Source organism: Balaenoptera physalus, assembly GCF_965194825.1.
Source record: "Balaenoptera physalus genome assembly, chromosome: 1".
In the NCBI taxonomy this organism is placed as follows: domain Eukaryota; kingdom Metazoa; phylum Chordata; class Mammalia; order Artiodactyla; family Balaenopteridae; genus Balaenoptera; species Balaenoptera physalus.
In genome coordinates, this window is record NC_138882.1 from 94111233 (window position 1) to 94136354 (window position 25122).

The window sequence follows — 25122 nt, forward strand, 5'->3', positions numbered from 1 at the left end:
ACACAGACCCCCCACCACCACCATACTCAACCTGAGGGCTGCATCCTCAGAACTCCCACAGCGGATCCGCTGCCACATGGCCAACCCACACGGAGAGGCAACTGACCTTGGAGGTCACCAGCAGCTTAGAAACCTTGGAAGGGCTCCACAGAAGGAGGGGAGCCCTCTTAACCCACTGCACTGTCAGCAGGAGAAATGAGCTGGTGGGGTGCAGGCCTGCCTGCAGCAAATGGGCGCTTCCTCCCCGCCTCTCTCGCAGGCTAAGTTTGTGTCTGAGAAGGTCCCAGGAACAGAGCAGCTAGAGCGATGCTCCACAAGGGAGGGCAGGAAGTGACCCCCCTTCTGTCCAGCGCAAGCCCTGGCTGAGTTGTGGACCCCACTTCCGGGGCGGAGAAACCCAGGTGGGCACAGCTCATGGGTGAGGGCCTCCCGTGTCTGTCCAAGCTCTGGATTGGACTACACGCAGAGAGAGTATGAAGAAGCAGAGACCCACGGAAGGATTCCATGAGGCCAAAGCAATTTCAGAGAGTTGCTGACTTGATAGGGCCACTGAGGCAAAGAAAAGCTGTCCAGCCTACTAGAGAATGCACTTGAGGATATGGGGAGGGGGAAGGGTAAGATGTGACAAAGAGAGAGAGTGGCATGGACATATATACACTATCAAACGTAAAATAGACAGCTAGTGGGAAGCAACTGCATAGCACAGGGAGATCAGCTCGGTGCTTTGTGACCACCTAGAGGGGTGGGATAGTGAGGGCGGGAGGGAGGGAGACGCAAGAGGGAGGAGATATGGGAACATATGTATGTGTATAACTGATTCACTTTGTTATAAAGCAGAAACTAGCACACCATTGTAAAGCAATTATACTCCAATAAAGATGTTAAAAAAAAACAAAAAAACCCCAAAAGAAAACCCACCACGAAGTTATCAGCTCTAGCTGGCACCCCTAATAAATGTTCAACTATCAAAAAAAAAAAGAAGAAGAGCTGTCCAGGATCAAGTGTGAGTCTGGTACCATGAAGGCTTGATACTTTTCTCCACTATTAAACATATTTGGTATTTTCCTTTTAGGAGAAAGTGGGAAGCATGTGGCTTCCGACTTGAGGAGCTCTTAACGCCCTTCTTTTGGCCAACCTGCCTCCCTGGGCTCTCAGATACCCACTCTTACGCCTGCAGCTGATCCTAAGCAACTTCGGCAAAGGATGGATGGATCGTGACCATTTCCTGAACACTCCGGCAATTGGCACCAGGGAACCCCATAGTCACAACCCTTTTTGACTGGATTTCTGTGAGGTCTACGTCTCGTACAGGTGTCATAAGACAAGTAAGACCACTGTATTCCTGGTGATTCATGTAAAGGCAGGTACACAGTAGGTGCTCACAGTTTTTCAGTGCCTTCCTATCACTGATAGCATAATAAGAGCAATGACCTCAGCAACAACAACGATCACCACCGTTCGCCAAGGGCTCATTATCGGCTGGCACAGTTCTGCATGCTTTGTATGCACTGTCTCATCTAATGCTCTCAGCAGCCCCATGGGACAGGTACTCTTCCCAACCACATGTTACAGATGAGGAAGCTGAGGCACCAAAAGGTTAAGTACTTTGCTTAAAGCCACACAGGTCCTAAGTGATGGGGCCAGCATCTGAATCTGGTAGAGTCCAGCACGTAGCTGTGAGGCACAGACTTCAGCGCCCCCCTCGAGCTTCAGCCGGTGACACTCTCTACCTCATGTCCCGCTCACAACTTTTGCACCCCTCTCTCTCTCTCTCTCTCTCTCTGTCTGGGCTGTTTTCTACCTCATCACCCTCCCCCCACTTTCTCCTGGCTAATAGCTTCCTCTCTTTCCAGACTCATTTTACCTGCTGCCCCCTCCTGGAAGGCTCCCCCATCTGCACGCCCTCAGTCCCAAGGCTGAGCTGGGTGACCCTCATTTGTGCTTCCCTAGCAACATGTGCATGACCCCACTGCACTTGCTGTGAAGGCGCATTTATTTTCTCCCACACAGGTCAACAATGATGTCTTATCCATCATGGGATCACCAGCGCCTGGCAGCATGCTTGGTACTTGGCCATGGCTTGTTGAGTTGTGAACATTACCTATAAAGGGCCAAAGAATAAATATAGACTTTGCAGACCTCATGCAGACTCTATTGCTGCCTCTCCTCTTCCTCCTCCCAGTTCTTTAAAAATACGAAAACCATTCTTAGCTTGAAGGTCACCCAAAAAAGCAGGCCATGGGGTAAATTCTGCCTGCGGTTCATAGCCTGCCAGCTCCTCTGTCACTGGGTCAGATATTTCTAAACAAAAAAATTACTAGTCAAACTAATTCAGTGATTTTCATGTGAGGGCCATTATGGGTATTCCAAAATGGTAGGAAGAGGTTGGGTGGATGTGTTTGGTTGTCACAGTGACTGGGGAGGGGGGTTAGCAACACTTGGAACCCAGGCACCCAGGATGCTAAGCATCTGGCAACATTCAGGGTGGTCCTGGGCAATGTGACAGCAACTCACCGAGGGACACGGGCTGGCCGTTTGGTGCTTCTTTCTCACGGCTTCCGGTAACGTGAAATAATGTTGGGAATTCACTGAAAGAAAAGGCATTAGAGAACCAATTCCTTCGCAGATCCAATTGTTTAGGTAGTACAAACAGGAGAAACGGGACCGTATGCCTTGAGGCGAGGACCCTCTTGGGCTTTTCATGGGATCCCAGGCACAACCTCAGGACCCGCTGTAGCTTACTGTGTCTTCCGAGGACTGCCCTGAGCAGGGTTGTCCCTGTAAGATCACCTGGGGAGTCTGAACGGAAGCAGGGATTCCTTAAACTGTGTCATAATCTGGCCTGAGCAGGCCAGATCCCTCTGCGAGGCCTGTCCCCTGTTGAATTTGGGGAGGCACGAAACTGCAAGTGGGCAGGCTGAGTCGAAAATGGGCAACCAAGTGGCAGGAACAATGTAGTGCAGAGGCTTGGTTAGTGGTCAATCCAGGAAGCCCAGAGTAGCCTGTGGAATAGCCCACCTGACTCCCTCTTTCTCCCCCACTTCATCCCATTATATACTTGGAGTTTAAGCACATGTTGCAACTCAAGTAACATAGGTAAAATCTCACATACTGTCATCATGAAAACTAATGAAATATTAGTCTAAACTATTACTCAGATGCTTGCAGGCACTGTAGAAAAATGCACCAATAAGTACAAAAGGGTTCAGTCGTCTTTTGAAGAGCTTTAACCATAGTCCTCTAGACCACAGAGACAGAATTGGGCATAAGAGTCTAGGTTTGAGACTACTTCTAGCCCTTATTAGCCATGGGTGATTTCTTTACTCTGTTGGAGTCTTCACTTCCCCATTTGTAAAGCCAAAGTGATTGATCCCTTCCCAGCCTTTTCTCTGGGGGTGATTTTGGTAATGCAAAAGAGATGAGGCATGTTAAGGTCATTTATGAACTATAAAGCACCATAAGAAACAGAAAATCCCTCAGGACATCTTGTTTTTGCATAAATCAGAAGCTAGTTCTTTATAAAAATTCTTGCTGCTTTAGAATTACCTCTCTTTAAAACAAACTAGTTTGCACAAGAAAACAGGTCATGTCGACCTTTCATTTGGGGGCCAGATACTAAGGTACCAAGATTAGTTCCAATTTTATATCATTATATGGAAGTTCCAAGATAGGACTTCATAAGGCATTGGGGTGATTTACTCTGTCATTGATTTATTCATGCAGTTCATATCCATACCTTGGTTCTACACTTGCCCAGCAGTGCAAGGTGCTCTTAAGATTGCTATCTTATCTTCCCCGTGTCATGGCAACCCCATGAGGTAGGTTTTATTATCTCTGTTTTACAGATAAGGAGACTGAGACTTAAGAGTTTAAGTAACTTGCCCACAGAAATTCAATGAGAAATTAACCATTTTCTTTAAAGACAGTTTTTTAAAAATAAAATTGAATCTAGTTATTTTAGTCTTTGCTAGAAGACTTAAAACAAGTATTTCCTTCTTGTTAAATCACCAACACATGTACAATCATTCTTCAGTAAAAACAAAATATGCAAGTGCAAAATAAATTGATGGAAAAAATGCAAATTCCAAATTTTCAGAAACATTGGTTTTGTTTTGTTTTGTTTTTATGTGCTGAAAGCAGACCCTGCGAATTAGCTTTTAAAGAAAAATGGGAAAGGAAGTGAAATATGACTGGAAACTTCAAGAAGAATGAAAAAGATGTGGTTATGAGGACTTATGGCTGTTAATTCTCACTTTCTCCAGAAGTCTTTCTTGTTGGTTGATCTCTCAGGTGTCTGGAAGGGATGGGAGCTATTTTCACCTCACATTTTCCCCTCTGTTCCTTCAGGCAATGAGCTGGAGACCTCTGTCCTGAAGCAAATGTTTTCTTTCTCACCCCTTGTCATTCTACTCTTCTCTGGCTTCAGCGACTCCAGTATTTCCCGGCTTCTGTGGGCCAGAGAGGCCAGAATCCCAAAGTTAATTTGACTCACGGTCACAACCGGCAGCGTGTTCCAGGGTCTGCCAATGAGTCGCTTTATTGTCTCGAGTCCTTGACTTCCACGTTCTTAGCTCAATTTTTGACAAAGCTGAAGGACCAGCTCTGTTTGTGAGTTTGCAGGATGTGAGGGAGGTAGAATACTCTTTTGATTTTAGTTTTTATTTTTGTCACCCCCACCTTTACCTCTGTTGGCCCAGAAAACACACAACAATACCCCTTTCTCTAAAGGCATTGGGAGCTGCCTCCAACCTTTAGAAGACCCTCAGTCTAGTGAGTCTCATGAGTCCATTCCCCAGATATGTGTGGAGTAAGCAGGTCAAGTGTGCCAAGTGGCAGCAGGCTCAGTTGGGCACGGGAGGAGAGGTGCCCACAGGGCAGCAGCTACTGCCACTACCAAGCAAAGTTCTGTCTAACTAGAAATGGCCTTCCCTAAGACCATCACTATAGAAATCGTACCCATTTTCAAGGTCCACCTCACACTCTTGACCTTGATCACCTCAGCTGGAAGAGACCCCCATTACCGTGCTGCTCTGCACCACGCAGAAGCATGTATCACCGACCACCATGCATCCCACTTATTTGCCAGAGTCTTGGCTTCCCTCCTAGACAGTCAGTTCCTTGAAGGCTGGAATTAAATCTCATGCAGCCTTGGACCCAAAACAGCACCTAGCCTAGTGCCTTGCACACAGGAGGTATTCAATAAGTTACTGAGTTTTAAAACTAACGGCTTTTTTAGATTTCTGCAGTGTTCCTAGGTTTAATGGTCATAGAAGCATATGTGAGAAAATCTCTACACTCTTGGAAATTAAATAAAACACTTAAAAATAATCCATTATTCAGAGAGGACGTCTCAAGGAAAATTAGAAAATATTTTGAACCAAATGAAAATATAACATATCAAAATTTATGGGATGTACTTACAACAGTGCTTAGAGGGAAACTTATGGGATTAAATGCTTATAGTAGAAAAGAAGAAAGATATCAAATCAATCATCCAAGCTTATACCTTAGGAAACTAGACCAAGAAGAGCAAAATCAATCCAAAGCAAGTAGAAAGGAGGAAATAACCAAATAAGAGCAGATATCAGGGCTTCCCTGGTGGCGCAGTGGTTAAGAATCCGCCTGCCAATGCACGGGACACGGGATCGATCCCTGGTCCGGGAAGATCCCACATGCCGCGGAGCAACTAAGCCCGTGCGCCACAACTGCTGAGCCTGCGCTCTAGAGCCCGCGAGCCAGAACTACTGAGCCCGCGTGCCACAACTACTGAAGCCCGTGTGCCTAGAGCCTGTGCTCCACAACAAGAGAAGCCACAGCAACGAGAAGCCTGCGCACTGCAACAAAGAGTAGCCCCCACTAGCCGCAACTAGAGAAAGCCCACACACAGCAATGAAGACCCAACACAGCCAAAATTAATAAATTAAATAAATTAATAAAAAAGAGGTGCTTCAAAAACAAACAAACAAAAAAAGCAGATATCAATAAAGTTGAAAACAGAAAAACAATAGGGAAAAATCAATGAAACCAAAAGACGGTTCTTGGAAAAGATCAATAAAATTGATAAACGTCTAGTTTAAAAAGGAGAGAAGACACAAATTACCAACATCAGGAATAAAAGAGAGATATCACTATAGACCCTGTAGACATTAAAGAGATAATAAGGGAAGTACTATGAACAACTCTACACACACACATCTGACAATTTAGATGACTTGGACCAGTTTCTCAGAAACACAAACTATCAGTTCAGTCATTATGAAATAGATAATCTGAATAGTCCTATAATGACTAAAGACATTGAACTAATAGTTTTAAAACCATTTGAGGGGACTTCCCTGGTGGCGCAGTGGTTAAGAATCTGCCTGCCATGGACTTCCCTGGTGGCTCAGTGGTAAAGAATCCGCCTGCCAATGCAGGCGACATGGGTTTGAGCCCTGGTCCGGGAAGATCCCCCATGCCTTGGAGCAACTAAGCCTCTGTGCCACAACTACTGAGCCTGCGCTCTAGAGCCCGTGAGCCACAACTACTGAGCCCACGTGCCACAACTACTGAAGCCCGTGCGCCTAGAGCCCGTGCTCCACAACAAGAGAAGTCACCGCAATGAGAAGCCCGTGCACTGCAACAAAGAGTAGCCCCCGCTCGCCGCAACTAGAGAAAGCCCGCGTGCAGCAACGAAGACACAACACAGCCATAAATAAATAAATAAATAAATTAATTAATTAATTAATTAAAAAACCCAAAAACCGTTTGAAAAAGAAATCTTGGGACTTCCCTGGCGGTCCAGTGGTTGGTTAAGACTCCGTGTTTCCACTGCAGGGGGCGTGGGTTTGATCCCTGGTGGGGGAACAAGGTCCTGCATGCTGCGCAGTGGGGCCAAAAAGAAAAAAGAAAAAAGAAATCTCCAGGCCCAGATGGTCTCACTGGTAAATTCTAACCAACATTTCAAGAAGAAATAAGGGCAAAGACAGGACATGGACGCAACCTAAGTGTCCATCAACAGATGAATGGATAAAGAAGATGTGGCACATATATACAATGGAATATTACTCAGCCATAAAAAGGAATGAAACTGAGTTACTTGTAGTGAGGTGGATGGACCTAGAGTCTGTCAGACAGAGTGAAGTAAGTCAGAAAGAGAAAAACAAATACCGTATGCTAACACATATATACGGAATCTAAAAAGAAAAAAGAAAAAAAAAGGTCAGAAGAACCTAGGGGCAAGATGGGAATAAAGATGCAGACCTACTAGAGAATGGACTTGAGGATACGGGGAGTGGGAAGGGTAAGCTGGGACAAAGTGAGAGAGTGGCATGGACATATATACACTACCAATGTAAAACCGATAGCTAGTGGGAAGCAGCCGCATAACACAGGGAGATCAGCTCTGTGCTTTGTGACCACCTAGAGAGGTGGGATAGGGAGGGTGGGAGGGAGGGAGACGCAAGAGGGAAGAGATATGGGGACATATGTATATGTATAACTGATTCACTTTGTTATAAAGCAGAAACTAACACACCATTGTAAAGCAATTATACTCCAATAAAGATGTTAAAAAAAAAAAGAAAAAAAAAGGGCAAAGAGAAGAGGAAGAAGCACTTCCCCGCTTATTTGATGGGGCCACAATTACACTGATACCAAAACCAGATGAAGACATTACAAGAAAATAAAACTTCAGATCCACATCCCTCATGAACAAAGATGTAAAATTCTCAACAAAATATTAGCAACTTGAATCCAGTGATGTAATTCAATAATAACACAGCACGACTAAATGTCCTTCAGTGAATGAATGAGGCAATGATATTCTTCTATATTCTCACTGTGTTGATGGTTGCACAAATCTATAAATGTATCGCAAGTCATAGAAATGTACACACACACACACACACCAGTCATTTTACTGTATGTTAATTTCTACAGTAAAGTTTAAAAATTCGTGTGGTGTGTGTGTATGCTATCTTTGTGACGATGGTAACTAGCATTTGTATTATACTTTATTTCTTTATTGAAGTAGAGTTGATTTACAATGCTGTGGCAACCTCTCCTGTGCAGCAAAGTGACTCAGTTATACACATAGAGACGTTCTTTTTTTATATCCTTTTCCATTATGGTTTATCTTTTGATACAAAGTGTGCTTTCAAACACATTTCACAAAATCCCCTCAACTACAGTCATATGAGGTATGTATTACTGGTCTCATTTTTGCAGACGGGGAATCTGAGTCTTAGGTGACATGTCCTCCTGTGTATTAATGAGAGTCAAGCTACAGGTGCAGACCCTCAGTGGAAGGTCCTATCGGCCCAGATTCCCACTAACACTCCCCTGGCTCTGTGCTTGTACCACCCCATGGTGATGGCAGTGAAATTCCTTGTCCCCTGAATAGAAAGCGAATCCAGGAGCAATCCTGCTCCAGGGCAGTGGCTGCTGGGACCTCACTGGCGAAGGGGTTGGGAGCTCACAGCGCAGGGAAGCTGTGGTCTAGCTCCCGGCCACGGCAGGTAACTCCATCCCCCTGAGAGTTCAGTTCACCTGCAACAGAGAAGCCTTCCACTCTTTAAATGCCTGCTTTCCATGCGGTTTCTTTTCATCGTATGATTTTCTTTCCTACAGTGAAGGTAAGGTATTCTACCATGTTCCAAGGAAGCAGTGGGAGGTGTGAGTGGAGGAGCGAGAATGAAGATTGCCACAGTATTCCATCCTATCAATATTTTCTCTAATTCCCTGCAACTTCATTAAACCCCTTCTCTGAGAGCTCCTCCCTCTACTCCTCGCCCCCACCCTCCTCAAAAAGCACGCGAGTTACGGGCGGAGGAGACAGCAGGACCTGGGGAAGCACACCCACTGGGGTCCTGTTGATTGAGGTGGTCGAGAGGAGTGGGTTATGTGCCAGAAACACACCAATGAGAAGCGTGCTAACGAGCGACTGTATTTTTTTTTTAATATCTCTCCCCTTCTTTCAATTCAATTAGTATTTATCAAATATCCAGAGAGATATTTGGTACAAGTAATTGCTTATATCCCTTCTTCATCAGAGAAGTAGATCTTACTGGCCAAAAGCCATTTTCAAAGGACTTAATTTTAAAATGGAATCACAGCTCAAGGTACTGCAGGAAATTTTGCCAAAATGCTAGAACCCATCAGGAAACTCTGGACAAGCAAGGGGCCGGTTTCTTTACCAGTGGTCACCCTATTGAAATCACATCTTGCTCGAGTGATATAGTACATCAGGCTTGATTCTGGCTGCTGCATCCCAAGGCTGAGTCATTCCCTACCATTCCAACCTCACGGGAGTAAGTCTGGCATGGGGGCTGCAGGGATGAGAGAATTCTGGAAGGCACAGAAGATGTAAAACTGAGTCTGAGGCTATGTTGGAAGGGAGAAGTAGGCTAAGGGAGAAGTTTGCAGGGTCTTTGTAACCTGCGCTTTGTGAGCAGAGGTTACGGGCAAGCCCTATTTCACATACCAGCACTAGCAAATCACAGCAAAGGGCAAGAGATGACTTCACCTTGTTTTTCTGGGAGCATGAGACACAGGGACATGGTTTTTAAGGAAGCCAATTGTGTGGCTCCCGTGCTTGAAGCGACAAATCCTAATGGCTGGAGGAGGCACAACCCTAGGAGGACATATTTTAAGGACGAGTAAGAGAGAACCCAATTGCTTCTCAGGCAGCCTGAGGTTATCCTGGGAGCCCAGGACTCTTTCTTCCTCAGGAATCAAGAATGGTAGATTTAGGGAATTCCTTGGCGGTCCAGTGGTTAGGACCCTGCGCTTTTACTGCCAAGGGCCTGGGTTCAATCTCTGATTGGGGAACTAAGTTGATCCCGCAAGGTGGGGTCGGAAAAAAAAAAAAAGGTAGATTTAGAAATAATATTTTAAAATATCCCTATATCCAGAAGCTTTCTTCTTTGAGGGGCAGATAGCCAGCCTTGGTGTTCTGCAAAGAAAGCCAGTACAAGGCCCTAGAATAATCCTGAATTGATTTAAAGATTATGGGGTACTTTTTTTTGGTTAAGAAGCAATTTCCCACGTGCTGTCTTATTTGATTTTCCATTTCTGTGAGGCAGGTTTTATGATTCCCCTTTTGAGGAAACTAAGGGTCCGCGGGATTAAGGAACTTGCTCGAAACTCTCCAGAGTCACGTGATGAGGCAGGGACAAAATCCTGGGTTTGTGCAGCACCCTTGCCCTGCCCTATGTCGCCTCTCCTACCTGGAGTGAGTTTCTCTCAGCGAAAGCCATCTCTAGGGATTGCAAAGCTGACAAATGCAAGATAATAACATACTGTGAATTTAACAAATGCAGCTCCACTGCTGGCTAGGAGTGTTTGTTAAATGTTTTCCAAATCCCTGTTTTCCTTTCTCCCTTCCTTTCTTCCTGTCCTTCCTTCCTTCTTTCCTTCCTCTCACAAACACACACTGAGGGGCCACTACACAGATGGGATGACGTTGGCATCCTGGAAGTTCCAAAGAGAAGTGAGACTCACATTCTTCCTTCAGAGGGTTTACCAGGTAGTGTTTGATGACAACTAAGCACGTTACAAGTAGACTGTAATCAGGGCCGGTGACTCCAAGAGTTCCCCCACCGTACTTATTAGAATCGATAATTTTCTTGTCTGTTTGCTTGTGTGTGTTCTGTCACCCTCAACAGTAAGCTCCCTGGGAGCAGAAATTCACCTATCTTATTCACCCCCGAATTCTCAGTGCCCGGAAACAGAACTTGGGGTACAGTTGATACTCAGTAAATACTTGCTGACTGAATGAATCCACGAGAAATTGATCCTTCATGGGGGCCTCCTAGAAAGTTTCAAGGAAAACATAGCATTTGCACTGGGTCTTGATGAAGAAGAGGTCGTTTTTATAGGCAGGTGCGGGAGCTGTCCGTGTTCCAGACAGAACAGGAAGAGTGTGGGACAAAGAACAGTAGGCTGGGTGAGGGACGTGAAGTTTGGCTGAAGCAAAGGGGGCGTGCGAAGGGGGCATTAGGTTGGGCCTACATGGGGGGGGACAGATGGTAGTTTGTTCACTTAGCCACAGGAAACCATTCAAGTGTCTGTAGTGGGGCGAGGCTGGCTAGAGCCGGGGATTAGTGTGGTGACCCAGTAGTGACACTTCCTATGGGTCGAGTGGAGAGTGAAAGCAGGGGGCGCTGTTGAGGGTGTGAGGGCAGTAGTGAGAGCTCCTGTGACAGGTAAAAGGGTCTGAACTGGGTAGAAGTCGTGAGACTATGCAGAAGAGGGGCACGTCACATAAGACAGCCTGTTCAGGTCTCAGCAACTGAAGGAATTATGGAGGCTGAAGGACAGCAAGTTTGCAAAGATGGTTTTGAGGTGCCCAGCTCCCGGGCCAGGAAGAGAAAAGGGGAAGTCAGAGGAGTTAGGCTGAGAAGAGGGGCAGAGGGGAGGGACAATGTGTCTGCGTGGGGCATCTGAAGATTGAGGGCCCACTGGGATGTCTAGTGAGAATGTCCAGTCAGCTGTCAGAATGTTAGAGATATGGGTATGGCGGACAAGCCCTCTAATCACTGAGCCAAAAATAGTCAACGGAACAGAGCTGGGGGAGCCTTTGATGGCAGCCTGCAGGATTGCGGGCTGCAGAGCACTGGCCTTGGAGGGGACCTTGGAGCTCACTCCTCCTCTGTACAGAAGGGGAATCTGAGGCCTAGAGGGGTTGGGTGACTTGCCCAAGGTCACACAGCCAATCTGCCTCCTGAATTCTTACAGGAGGTCAATGAACTTTAAGGTGATTGAAATGTTAAAATAGAACAGTCCCTAGCTTGCATCTCTCTAAGTGTAAAGCTGATTAGGGTATGTAGTAAGGAAATGATCTCTGTTGGTAAACGTAGCTGCCACCCAGATAAGAGCAAGCTCCTAAAGGAATCAGGTGCAGGATGGATGGTGGCTTGGATTTTATTTGTTTTTTGTTTTTGGCATGCTTTGTCTCCTAGGGTCTCCTACATATAGAACTGCCCCTCCCCCCAGGGCCACAGCTATAGATGATCAACTTATTCTGAGTCCTGAATTCATAACCTCTCACTGAGAAAATGTTTCCAAACTCCTGGGAGATGGAGGGCAAGGAAGAAAACCAAGCTTTGTCCTGAACCCCAAATTCCTTTCTTCCTCACTGAAAGGACATTGGTCCAATTACAAACTCCAGGATTTTTAAGAAAAGCAAACGAAAGCCCAATCACATGGCAAAGGTCATCTGGCCTGTGGAGAGAGTGAATGATTAACTCCTGCGAAAGTGAGTTTTGAGGATTTTTTATAGCGTTCAAAGGTGCTGTTTAGAAAATTTTAGCCCAGGGCAAATTGTAAGAACAGCTCTCTCTCTCTCTCTCCCATCCTCATGCCATGTGCTCCACCCATCCCCCCTTCCCTGAGGACCTTGACCCCTGTCCATGTGAGGAGTGTCCTACGTCCAGAGCAGAGGGTGTGGGTCCCTTCCTGCCAGGCCCCTCTCCCTTGGTTCCTGCAGGCTGGTTTGGCTGCAGAGCCAGCAGGAAGGGCAGAGGCTTCCACTTGGAACCCAGGTCCTAGTCTGCTTTGCTCCACGTGTCTCTACTGTCACCTACATTGTGAGAAATTCATTAGGCCAAGTGCACAAAACATGGCCCTGTTCACCTCCAGCAGGGTGACCTTGGGGGAATTTCTCTTACTCCCTCAGCCTCCATTCAGCTCATCAGCAAAATGGGTTGATGATGCTTACCTACCTCAAAGAGCTATTGAGGGGATTAAATGAGAGAAAGCATAAAACACTCCGCAAATGTGCCCGGCACAATGGAAGTGTCCATATGTCTCGTTGGACGTCCTTTCCTTTCCGATCCTGGAACAGTCCCCCACCCTCTCCTCAACCCTCCTACCGGGACGCCTCTGAGCTTCTACTTTTCCCTCTCCTTTTCCTACAGGCATTACCTAAGGAAAAGGGGACCACAGGAGCACGGCAACTTTCTTCCCTCTCCCGCGGCCGCTCCAACCTGGCAGGGAAGGCGGGCGAGCGACCTACAGCGACACAGATAGGTCTGTGCTGGAGTGGCCATGCCTCCCCTCGTGCAATAAACACTCCCCACTGCAAAGGGGGGCCCAGGGAGCACGGCCCGCCCTGTGGATCGGAACAGCCTTGCTGGGCACTGGGTGAGCTGTGGATGCAGGGCCCGGGTGGGGCCGCTGGGAGCGGGTGCTGCAAGCTCCCGACAGCTGGAGAGGGCCGTGCGGCTCCGAGGTCCGCAGTGTCCCGCCCTGGTCCCCGCGGCCGGCTGGCTCTGGGCTGGCGGAATTTCCCCAGGTTCCGAGCTGCGGAGGCGGGTCCGCTCGAGGGAGCCGCGGGCGCCCCCTGCTGCCCTACACCGCAGCGCCACGGCCGCCCCGCCCCACAGATCCCGTCCTTTTCATCACCCACCCCACCCCCCGTCCCCCGCCCCCTACCCCCGGCAGCCCAGCCCGCGGAGGGTTTTACCAGGCCCGCCCTGCGCCGAGCCGAGGGTGCCCGCTTCCACCCTCTTTCCTGCTCCTCCTTACTCCTTCAAGAGCCCAAGTCCTGGTTACCAAGGGCACCAGTCACCAATGGTAGCCCCTGGCCACAGTCAAGGGCAGGGAGCATTCTTGATGCCCCTCGCATCTCACCGTGTGGGCAAACATCCCGGAAGGAGGCAGGAGAGGAGAAGAAAGAGGAAGCGGAGAGGAGGGGCCTCGCCCGAGCGGCTGTGGTGATGGGGATAAGCGCAGGGCAGGAGCCAGAGCTCAGCTCCCTTTGACCCTGGCCACCACCCCCACCCCCGCAAATGTCCCCAGCTGTGCCTTTCTCTCCCAGGGCAGCCTGGCTTGCTCGGCTGGTCTCCCAGGTCTCAAACGACGCGTTGGGGCACTCCCTAGCGAGCACGCAATATCTTGGGTGCTGGACCCAATACCCTAATATCCCTCTGTGCATGATCATTTCACGTGATCATGAAGGGTTCTGCATTAGGCTGTCCGGGCGTTTTGTTCATTTACAACCACATTCTGTCTCACAGGAGCACTCTCATTGGTCTTTTGCACCAGTGTTCAAGGGGTAGGTCCTGACCCGAGAGTCACAGGTTACAACGTCCAAGCACAGAAGATATTAAGTTCACAAAAGAAGTCACACAGCCAAAAATAAAGCTGGCTGAATGAGCGGAAACGCATGGTCTAGACTCGGAGACTTTCTGCCACTACTATTCGTCCCCACGCTTGGCAGGAAGGGAGGGTGAGGGCCTGAGGGCCTTTCTGACATGCTTTGTTTAAATGCAAAGTGTGTGTGTGTGTGTGTGTGTGTGTGTGGCTTACAGTCACAAAACGTATGTGTTGGATGCTGGCTGAGTAGCTGTATCTGGCAAACACCCTACAACAAATATGTGCCCGTATCCCCACTGGCGGTGGAGGGAGGCTGAGATGCCACCGTCACGTCTGCAGCATGAGTGAGCATCCTGGCTTTGCTGCACCACTGCTGTGCTCTGCAACGAGAGAGGAGCCAGGCCCTTCCTGGAAAAAGGCTTCTGGAGCCAGAGGTAATTCCTCTTTCTCTAAAGCTAAAGATGTGATTCTTCAACCCCTCAAAATATTACTTTGTGCGGGAAAGAGCCTGGCCTGAGAGTCAGAAGACCTGGGTTCAAGTCCAGGCCTTGCGAGGAAGCAGATGCCTGTCATGGAGCAAAATCATTCACTCCTTCATCCATTTAACCAATATGCATCGAGCACTTGCTGTGCACCAACATTGTTCTGGGTGCAGGAGATACAGCAGTGAGCAAGACAACTAACCCTCTGTTGGCAAAGAGCTTACATTCTAACAGGGGACCAGCCACCCCACTACGGGGGGAATAAAGCAGGGCAAGCACAGAGGGATGGGGTGCTAATTGTTAGACTGGTCAGGGAGGAGTGGGCAAGGGATTTCTGAGCAGGGGGGCAGACAGGTATAAAGGCCCTGGGGAAGGAACTTGGTGTTCACTTGGTGTGTTCGAAACAAAACAAGAGAGCCAGTGTCCTGTCCCCAGCACAGAGTGAAGGGGAGTGGTAGTGGGTGAAGACAGAGAGGGGAGCGGCAGATTGTATGGGTCTTGTGAGCCATGGTAGGGAGTTTCAAGTTTTTTCTAAGAGTGATGAGAAGCTGGTGGAAGGATTAGAGCAGGGAAAACACATGATTCGATGTGCATGTGGAAAAGACCACTCTGGCTCTTGTGTGGAGGAGACTTTTATGGGATGGGGTGAGGTGGCATGAGTGGGTGTAAGGGACCAATTAGGAAAACCCCGCAGAGTCTAGAAAGGAGAGGAGGACGACGTGGCCTGGCAGTGGGGCAGCTTGGGGGATGTGGGGAGTCATACTTGGACTATAATTAGAAAGAGCCAAAAGGATCTGCTGGTGGATTGAGGGTATGGGTCATGGAAAGAGGGCTCAAGGATGACTCCTGGGTTTCTGGCTGAAGCAAATAGTTGAATAATGATTCCATTTACAGAGGTGAGGGCAGGGTTGAGAGGGGAACTCGAGAGTTCAGTTTGGGACATAATAAATTTGAGCAAATCATTTTCCATCCTCTCTTTTGGCCTCTGCCTTCTCAGCTATAAAATAAAGAGGATGCCCATGTGATCCCCAGGATCTCTCTGTGGTCATTAGGGTTATTTTTCTTAATTCTTCCACATTCTCATCTCTTTTAAACCCACCAATATATTTTGAATTCAGAGAAAAGAAGTGACAGGACTCTTCTAATTCTTCTTTGGGGAGAGAAAGAGATAGAGATAAAGAGAGAGAACAAAAGCAAGTCTCCGTTTCCCACAAGGGTTCCCACCCATGCTGTTGTCCTAACAACCAGGAGAAAGGAAACAGGGTGGCGCGTGAGGGGAGTGAATCAGAGCAGAGGGCACAGATGAGGAAGAATCACCAAAAATGTATGACTGGCCAGTGTGACTTAGACTTCATTTCCTACATCTCTTAGGTTTGCACTTGAGAAGTTTCAAGGGCTTTTGAAAGGAAAAGCACTTTAGCCTTTGAATTACAAACTAGCTCAAAGTTTGTGATTTGAGCCCAAAGAGTCATTCAACCTGTCTGAACCTCGGTTTCCTTTACTGTAAATGTAAAGACCTCCACTATCTCTTCAAGCTAGAACATTTTATGATTCTATTGCTTTTAAGGAAAGAAAAAAATCTGAATGCATGTCAAAGTCCAAGAAACTTGAGACCTGAATGGTTAATTTTTGAAAAAGTTTTGCAAACATTTTCATTCAACACCTTATTTATGGGGCACTTACTATGTGCCTAGGGTTGTAAAGACACAACCTTGAAAATACAGATAAAAGTCCCTTCCTTATGGGGCTTTCCCTCTGGTTGTAGATAGATAGATAGATAGATAGATAGATGATAGATAGATAGATATATCGATAGATAGATAGGGCATCCAGGTGGTGATAAAGCAAAGAAGGAGGGTAGAACATGTCAAGACTTGGGTGAAGATGGGATGGGGACCAGTGATACTATTTTATGTAAGGAAGTTAGGGAAGGTCACCAGACAGAGGGAACAGCAAGTACAAAAATCCTAAGGTGAGGTCACGTTTAGAGTGTTCCAGGAAGAACAAGGAAGGCAGCAGTATGACTGGAGATGAGTGTGAGAAAGGGGAAAAGGAGGAGGAGACAGGTTTACAGAGGCAGGGGCTCCAGATCATCCAGGACCTTTGGATTTTCATGGGAGTGAGATGGGGAGTGACTGGAGGATTGTGAGCTGAGGACTGACGTAGAAGCGTAGAGTATCCCCTTGAGGAGTTTTCTATAAGAATTACGTGATTCTGCCTGAGCCAAGTCAGGGTGCTCACCTTTGGGGGTGGGGGCGACACCTGTTAGGTTGGAACAGCCTGTGAAACATCAGGTGGAGGCGGTCCGTAGGAATTATCTGGAATTCACAAGGAAGGCTTGGCTAGAGCTATGCACTTGGACATCCTGGGATGATAGATGGTATCTGGAGCTATAGGAGTGGGTCAGATTGCCTAGGCTGAATGTGTAGAGTCTGAAGAGAAGAGAGCTCAGGACTGAGCCCTCCAGAGAGGGATGACAACATTTAGGGGTGGGCAGAGAAGGAGTCAGAAAGGAGACTAGGAAGGAGCAGAGGGAGAGGAGAGAGAGGGGCGTCACAGGAACCCAGAGAGGAGTGGTGCAAGGAGGAGAGGTGGACTGTGCTGAATGCTTCCCAGAGGTTGTGCAAGATGGGAATGGAGAAGTGGCATTCGATTTGTCATGCAGGGTTGGGCAGAAGCGACATTTGAGTTGATGTTTGAAGTTTCCAGCTGCCTTGGGTCGTGCTAAGTAGCCAGTAGTATAGCAGATTAGGTGTTCTGGATGACTCTCCCCCGACCTGAAACAGCTAAAATGCTGGGTTACATATATATATATTTTTAAAACCTTTATAAATGTCTCCCTGAGATAGAATGAAAGTAATAAATCCATAGACTTCAAAAATGAAGTAGAACTAGGAACCCTGGCAGGTGAGTGAACAAAGCTCACTTTTACCCTGAGGGTTTGCTGATCCTTAGAGATCTGGACCTTTCATTGGCAACTGTGCAAGTCTAGGGGACAAATGAGATCATCTAGGGCCTGCCCCAGGTGGGAAGTCTGATAGTATTTTCCTGCATAAATCCGGACCTCAAAAGGCTGTATTCTCAGAATAAAGGTGAATAAGGAATAAATGTGCCATGAAGAAGGCAACTAGCTTGCCTTGACCTTGGCTGACACTGGGTGGAGGGAAAAGAATCCTCCCAGGATTTGCAGCCATGAGCTAGCCTCAAATATTTTCTTTCTGAATTTATCTGTCTGTTAGGCTGAAAAATCTCAAGCATTTAAATTTAATTTAAATGGCCTTGGGTTGGTAGTGCTCTCAGATAACTGGCAGAATTAAAAAGAAATCCTTTCCAGGTACCAAAACAACTTCAATCCAGACCTCAACCAATTCTCACAGGTAAAGTTTTAAGAAAAAATGAACAGTTAACCTTAAATATTTACAAAACACACAAGGAAACAAGCTCTATGACTGGCAATCAGTAAAAACAAACAAACAAACAAAAAATAGACAGCAAAACAACCAGTCAAAGATTTCAGATATTTGAATTTCAGATGTGGAATATAAAACAATTATGTTTAGTATGCTTAAACAAATAGAAGAGAAGCTTAAAAACATGAGCAGGAATAAGAGATTTTAAAGAATGAACAGGCAGGCTTGAGAAATAGGCCTAAATGAGAACTGAAAATAAGACCTGTAACACTAAAAATTTAAGACTCAGTGGATGGATTAAACATTAGCCTAGATGCAGCTGAAGAAAGAATTAGTCAACTAGAAGGTAGATCCAAAGAAATTATTGAGAATGCAGTTTTGAGTGATAAAAAGATGCAAATTATAAAAGAGAAGATAAAAGTATAGAGAGTAGAATGATAGGGTCTACTATACATGTAAATTGGATTTCCCTCTAGAATGGAACATAGAGAGAATGGGAAGGAGGCAACATTTAGCATTAAATGCTGATAAATTTTCAGAAATACTGGAAATAATTCCTCAGACTCAGGAAGCCTAACAAAGCCAAAGAAAAAGAAAGATGGGAGGTGGGAGGGAAGGGAAGAGAGAGAGAGAAAAGAAGAAGAAGGAGAAGGAGGAGGAAGAGAAGGAGGAGGAGTGGGGGAGAGATGGGGGAGGGGGAGGAGAAGAAATTAAAAGCAGCCAGAGAGAAAAAGCAGACACCCCACAAAGAAACACCAAATAGTCTAGTGATTGACTTGTCAAGAGCAACATTGAAGCCAGAAGAGAGTGGAAAATATCTTCAGTGTGCTGAGAAAAGTTGTGTGAACCTAAAACAAAACACTCAGAGAAACTCTCTGTCAAGAATGAAGGTGAGGGCTTCCCTGGTGGCGCAGTGGTTGAGAATCTGCCTGCCAATGCAGGGGACACAGGTTCGAGCCCTGGTCTGGGAAGATCCCACATGCCGTGGAGCAACTAGGCCCGCGAGCCACAACTACTGAGCCTGCGCATCTGGAGCCTGTGCTCTGCAACAAGAGAGGCCGTGACAGTGAGAGGCCCGCGCACCGCGATGAAGTGCGGCCCCCGCTCGCCGCAACTAGAGAAAGCCCTCGCACAGAAACGAAGACCCAACACAGCCAAAAATAAATAAATAAATAAATTTAAAAAAAAAGAATGAAGGTGAATAAGGACGATTTCAGACAAATAAAAACCGAGAGCTTACTCTTGTGGACTCTCACTGTAGGTCATGTCAGAGCATACAGTCCAGGCAGAAGGAAAATGATCCCTAATAGGAAGTGTGAGATTCAAGGAGTGGTGAGTATAGAGAGTGGCAAATATGTGAGTAAAATAAGAAAATAATAATGATTATTTGTATTATTTATAAAATGATAATATTATTTTATACTGTAATATAAAGTTATAATATTTTAAAATAATATTTAAATATTTTAAATATTAATTTATAATATTTTATACATATAAGATTTATAATATAAATAGATAATAGTATATTATAATACATTTATAAAATAATAAATAAAATTTCTGTTTTACATATGTGTGTGTATGTGGTGGCAGGGGGGACGGCCAACAGGCGAGAACCAGAATCCTGGCTACAGCAGCAGGTGCCATGGGACGGGGAATGGCAGGAGCCATGCCTTCTAGGTTCCTTGTTAGAGAGGAGAGTAAAGGTGTTGGCTAACTTTTGACTCTAGAGTTTAGTCTATATGGATAGGCTTTGTAACCATGAAAAGGACAGAGGAAGGATACGAGCCTTCCAAAGTAGTAAGGGGGGAAAAGGAATGAAAAAAAGAAAAAGAAAAAAAAAATCAAGGTTTTAAAAGGCAAGAGGGTGAGGTGGGAGGCAGAGGAAGACATGGGTCAAGTAGAAGGTAAATAACAAGAGACAAATGAATCCAAACACATTATTCACTGGAAGAGACGCACATGGACTAAGCATTAGAGTTGCAGATCTCAACTGTCAGATGGGATTTTTTAGAAAATCCACCATTTACAAGAGACAGTTATCAACCACACAGAGGCACAAATAGGTTAACAGTTAAAGGATGGGAAAAGATATAAGAGGCGACAGGGAAGCAAAATAAAGTGGTGTCCCTATATTAAGACCAGGCAAAATCAATGTTTAGGCAAAACATTTATAATAGTTTAAAAAAGGTCACTTTATAGTGACAGAATCTTTAACTGGGAAGATGTAAAAATTCTAAATCTGTATGTCCCTAATAATATCATCTAAAAGTGTATTAAGTAAAAGTTTGACAGAATGATAAGGAGAAATTGAAAAATCCACACTCAATGGAAGATTTAAAAATAACTGTCTCAGGACTTCCCTGGTGGCGCCATGGTTAAGAATCCACCTGCCAACGCAGTGGATTTGATCCCTGGTCCGGGAAGATCCCACATGCCACGGAGCAACTAAGCCCATGCTCCACAACTACCGAGCCTGCGCTCTAGAGTCCGCGAGCCACAGTGACTGAGCCCGCGTGCCACAACTACTGAAGCCCGTGGGCCTAGAGCCCGTGCTCTGCAACAAGAGAAGCCACCACAATGAGAAGCCCACGCACCACAACAAAGAGTAGCCCCTGCTCGCCGCACCTAGAGAAAGCCCGCATGCAGCAACGAAGACCCAACGCAGCCAAAAAAAAAAAAACTCTCTCAGTAAATGTTGGAAAATGCAGCCAAAAGGCAATTTGTGATACATGGAAAATTTGAGCAGTGCATGATCTAACTGACATTTCTTGAACATTGTATCTAAACTTGCATCGCTTCTTTGTATGACATAAAATAAGGAAGAAATGCTAGGCTAAAAAGCTGACCTCGAAGGGTATCAGAGGATTGAGGCCTTTCAGACTTTCTCTGACTATAATTCAGTTTAGTTAGAAATCAGTAACAAAAACATAATTAGGAAACACAATGAATTTGAAAATAATACTTTTTAAAAACTTCTAAGCACCTCATAATTCAAAGAGGAAATCATGGCTGAAATTAGAAAATAAATAGAACTGAAAAAAGATGAAAACACAATATACCAAAAGTTGTAAAATTCCACTAAAGTGGTATGAAGAGGAAATTTATATAGTCAGAAAAGAAGAAAAACTGAGGATTTCTGAGCTAAGCATTAATTTAAGAAGTTATAGAAAGAACATCAGGATAAACCTGAGGAAAGTAGAGGGAAAGAAAGATATGAGCAGAAATGAATGAAACAGAAAACAAGTATACAATGGATAAGATCAACAAAACTCACAACTGATTCTTTGGTAAGTCTCTAACAGATTATCAAGAAAGATGTGTATGGATGCATCAGAGTTTAAATAGAATGAACAAGTTTGTCAGTAAATTTGAAAACTTAGATAAAATGGGTAAATTTCTAATAAAATACAAATTGATAACACTTGCTCAAGAAGAACTAGAAAACCTGAATAGCCTTTATCCCTAAAAGAAAATAAATAGTTTAAAATCTTCTGACAAAGAAAACAGAAGGCCCAGTCGGCATCTTAGGTGAGTTTTACCAAACTTTCAAGAATAATTTATGCATGAAATAGAATAGAATAGAAAAAATAGAGGGCACTTCCTAAACCTGGTGAAAGGCACAACTATAAAATTTTAGAGAACAATATAGGAGCATATCTCCATGACCTTAAAAAAAATGAACGGGAAAGATTTCTTAAACAAGACACAAAATGTGCTCCATTATAATGGAGAAAGTCACTGAAAATTCACCTATGTTAAAACGAAGAATTTAGATCAGTGTTATCACTTCAGAAAATATGTTGACATTACCTCATAAATTTAAACACACATTTATTCCTTGAACCTGAAATTTCACTCCCATATATATACCCTTAAAAGACTTGATTGCATCAGAAGACATATATAAAACTGTGCATAAAGACAGTTCAAATCACTGAAACTAGAAACAACCCAAATGCCTAATTGCAGTAACATAAATATATGAAGTGGCATAATCTTACAGAGGAATATTATACAGCAGCTAAAAGGAACACACCACTCCACATGCATCCACATGGGAGAGTCTCAAAGGTGTACTGTGGACATAAGAAGCAAATCACAGAAGACTTCATTCAGGATGGTTCCATATACATAATGCTTAAAAACAGGCAAAACTAAAAAGACAATTGGGATGTACACAGGTCACATTTTTTTAAAAAATGATTTCTGACTGCATCTTTATCAAGAACAGTATTTCTTTTATCTTTTTTTATAAATTTATTTATTTATTTACTTTTGGCTGCGTTTGGGTCTTTGTTGCTGTGCATGGGCTTTTCTCAAGTTGCAGTGAGTAGGGGCTACTCTTCGTTGCAGTGCGTGGGCTTCTCATTGTGGTGGCTTCTCTTGTTGCGGAGCATGGGTTCTAGGCACGTGGGCTTCAGTAGTTGTGGCATGTGGGCTCAGTAGTTGTGGCATGCAGGCTTCAGTAGTTGTGGTTCACGGGCTCTAGAGCACAGGCTCAGTAGTTGCGGCGCATGGGCTTAGTTGCTCCGCGGCATGGGGGATCTTCCCGGACCAGGGCTCGAACCCGTGTCCCCTGCATTGGCAGGCGGATTCTTAACCACTGCGCCACCAGGGAAGTCCCGCAGGTCACATTTTGTTGATTCTAAAATTTACTTTTTCACCTTTTAATCTCTAAAATTAGGATGCATCTCATCCTCTAAAATTATAATCAGTGGTGTTTTGTAATTACCCTTAGCAGCACTTTTTCTTTCTTAGACATGAAATAATGATGCATCTCATAATTGTTGGGGGCTTAGTTTCAATGAAATATGATAGGTGGTAGAATGAAAGAAAAGCAGCAGAATGACTAACCTAAAATTCGGGATCACAATTACCTATGTTCAGGGAGGGAGGGGGCTAAGGAACGGAAGGGTCACCTAGGAGAATTCTAAAGTATTGGCAAGATGTTATTTTTTCATCTAGACAGTGAGTATATTGGTATTTGTTTTACTATAATTCTTGAAACAGTTTCGACTCTCGCGCGTATGATATTTTTTGCAATTAGGAAAGTGTGAAGAGGTAAGGAAGTGGAGACACATGTATAATAATTCGGGAAGCTGGATAGAACGGGGGGAAGAGAGGCAGGTGGTGGTTGGGGGAGGGTGTGGAGGGTGCTACAGGGAAGGCCGCCCTGAGAAGCTGGGGGGCCAGCGCATCGCACGTGGAGAAATCAGGAGAGATATTCCTCTGTTGCAGCAAGAGTGACAAAGGAAAAGATGGGTTTATGGAATATGTGGTGTTATTTTGGGCATGTTTTCCTTGTGATGGTTTCTAATTTCTTTGTGAAGAATTTATCTGTGGGGTGGTGGTAGTTATCAAACGGACAAACGGACATGAGGAGTAGGCGTCTAAAATGCTACACATTTATTCCACAGTTACTCCATGTCATGTGTAAACGAAGAGTTTTGTACATCCATTGCTCTGTTTATTCCCCCCCATCAAAGCAGTGAGGTATATATTCTCTTATGATGTATTCATTTCCCAGGGTCGCCATAACAATATACCACAGACTTAAACAGCATGGCTTAAACAACAGAAAATTACTTTCTCACAGTTCTGGAGGCAGCAAGCCCACGATCAAGGTGCTAGCCTTGCTGGTTTCTCCGGAGGCCTCCACTCAGTTTGCAGATGGCCTTTTTCCTTTGCACCCTTGCCCATGGTGTCTCTACCTCTTCTTCTAAGAACATCAGTCCTATTGGATTAGGGCCCAAACCCTAACGGCCTCATTTTAACTTAATCACCTCTTTAAAGGCCTTAGCTCTACATACAGTCACATTCTGAGGTACTGGAAGTTAGGGCTTCAACATGTGAATTTGGGGGCTGGGGGACACAATCCAGCCCATAACAATGCCCATAAAGAAATGGAGATTTAGGGAGGCTGAACAGCTTGCCAAGGGCATGCAGGTACAGTGTAAGAGCTGGGATGCGAATGCAAGCAGATCAACTGCAGTCTCTGAATGCCAACCATTCCACTAAAAAACAGTCTGGTGCCTGAGAAGAGTGGAGATGCATGAAAAAAGGCTTTTGGAGAACTAAAAAAAAAAAAAAAAAAAGCTTCCGAATAAAGGAGTACTATTATATTATTAGACTTTCAGAGCTGTGCAATCTGTCCCAGGAAACAGAATAGATGGAATGTCCTCTCATACACTCCCTTTTTAAATCTGAGTTTTAATCAAAAAGACTGTAGTTTTTGGCCAAAACGGCAGTAAAGGCCAACAACTCAGCATCCGCTGAAGTCCTCAGTCCCTGGTTCCCTTTTTGGAGAAGCCCGGTGTAAATTATGAGCTGAGGAGGGCGACACCTGCTGGGCTCTGCGGTGCATGGGTGGGAACCTGGCTCTTTTCATAGGCAGTCCCCCACTGCTCTCTGCTGGCCAGCAGTTAGGAACACCCAGGAATGTGCAGACAGCCCTACTTCATTCAAAAACTACAAATCCATAGGGAAAGATGGGAAGAATCTACTGGCATCAGACTGTGGAGTATGTCAGTCCCACTCCTTTCCATACATATACATACATTTCAAACCAATGGTACAGTCAACTTTCACTTGGCATTCCGTGACTGTGCAGCTGTTTTAAAACTTGTGTCAGTTTTCATCATTAAAAAATATATATCTGCCACCTTCTCGAAAATGATGTTTCTCAAGATCCAAGAATATGAGAATTCGAATGCAGGTTTTGATGACTTAATAAAATATTGGTTTGTTCATACTTTCATGTTTTCAAAAACTATAGACTGATTTTAAGTTTGTTCAACATTTTAAAACCATGATTTCCTATGTGATAGTCCAAGGACCCCACCACTTGGTTACAGTATTTTTGTAAAAATGATTGTTTTCATTTTCATATGTGACTTTTATTTTAAAAAGAATCAGCAGTTCATGCTTTTAGAAATTATTTATCTGGGGAAAATGTTCTAAGTAATAAAGGATTCCCTTGAATTGAGAAGCATAAATAAGTGCCAGAAGAAACTATGGATCTCCCGAGAACTCCTAGAATTCCTGGTGTGTGTGTGTCACAGGATGTGTGGCCTTGAGGACCTCGGTGAAATTCAAAATGAGTGGGCTCAAGGGCCTTCAGTGTCCCCATCCTCGTGTGGGTCCCC

General features: G+C 45.1%; 1 protein-coding gene across 7 annotated transcripts in view; it reads right to left on the reverse strand.

The window, feature by feature from the left end:
• Positions 1 to 25122, reverse strand: part of MAB21L3 (mab-21 like 3) — a 91982-nt gene that overhangs the window by 43661 nt on the left and 23199 nt on the right. Inside the window, exon 6 of one of the 7 annotated variants that reach the window (XM_082459763.1) lies at positions 10673 to 10792. The exons of 5 other annotated variants lie outside the window; for them this stretch is intronic. In XM_082459763.1, the coding sequence (XP_082315889.1) occupies positions 10682 to 10792 (111 nt within the window). In that variant the 3' untranslated portion in view covers positions 10673 to 10681. Of the gene's footprint in view, positions 1 to 10672; positions 10793 to 20657; positions 22554 to 25122 lie in introns of those variants that run through there. One more of the 7 variants, XM_082459765.1, reaches the window with a different exon arrangement.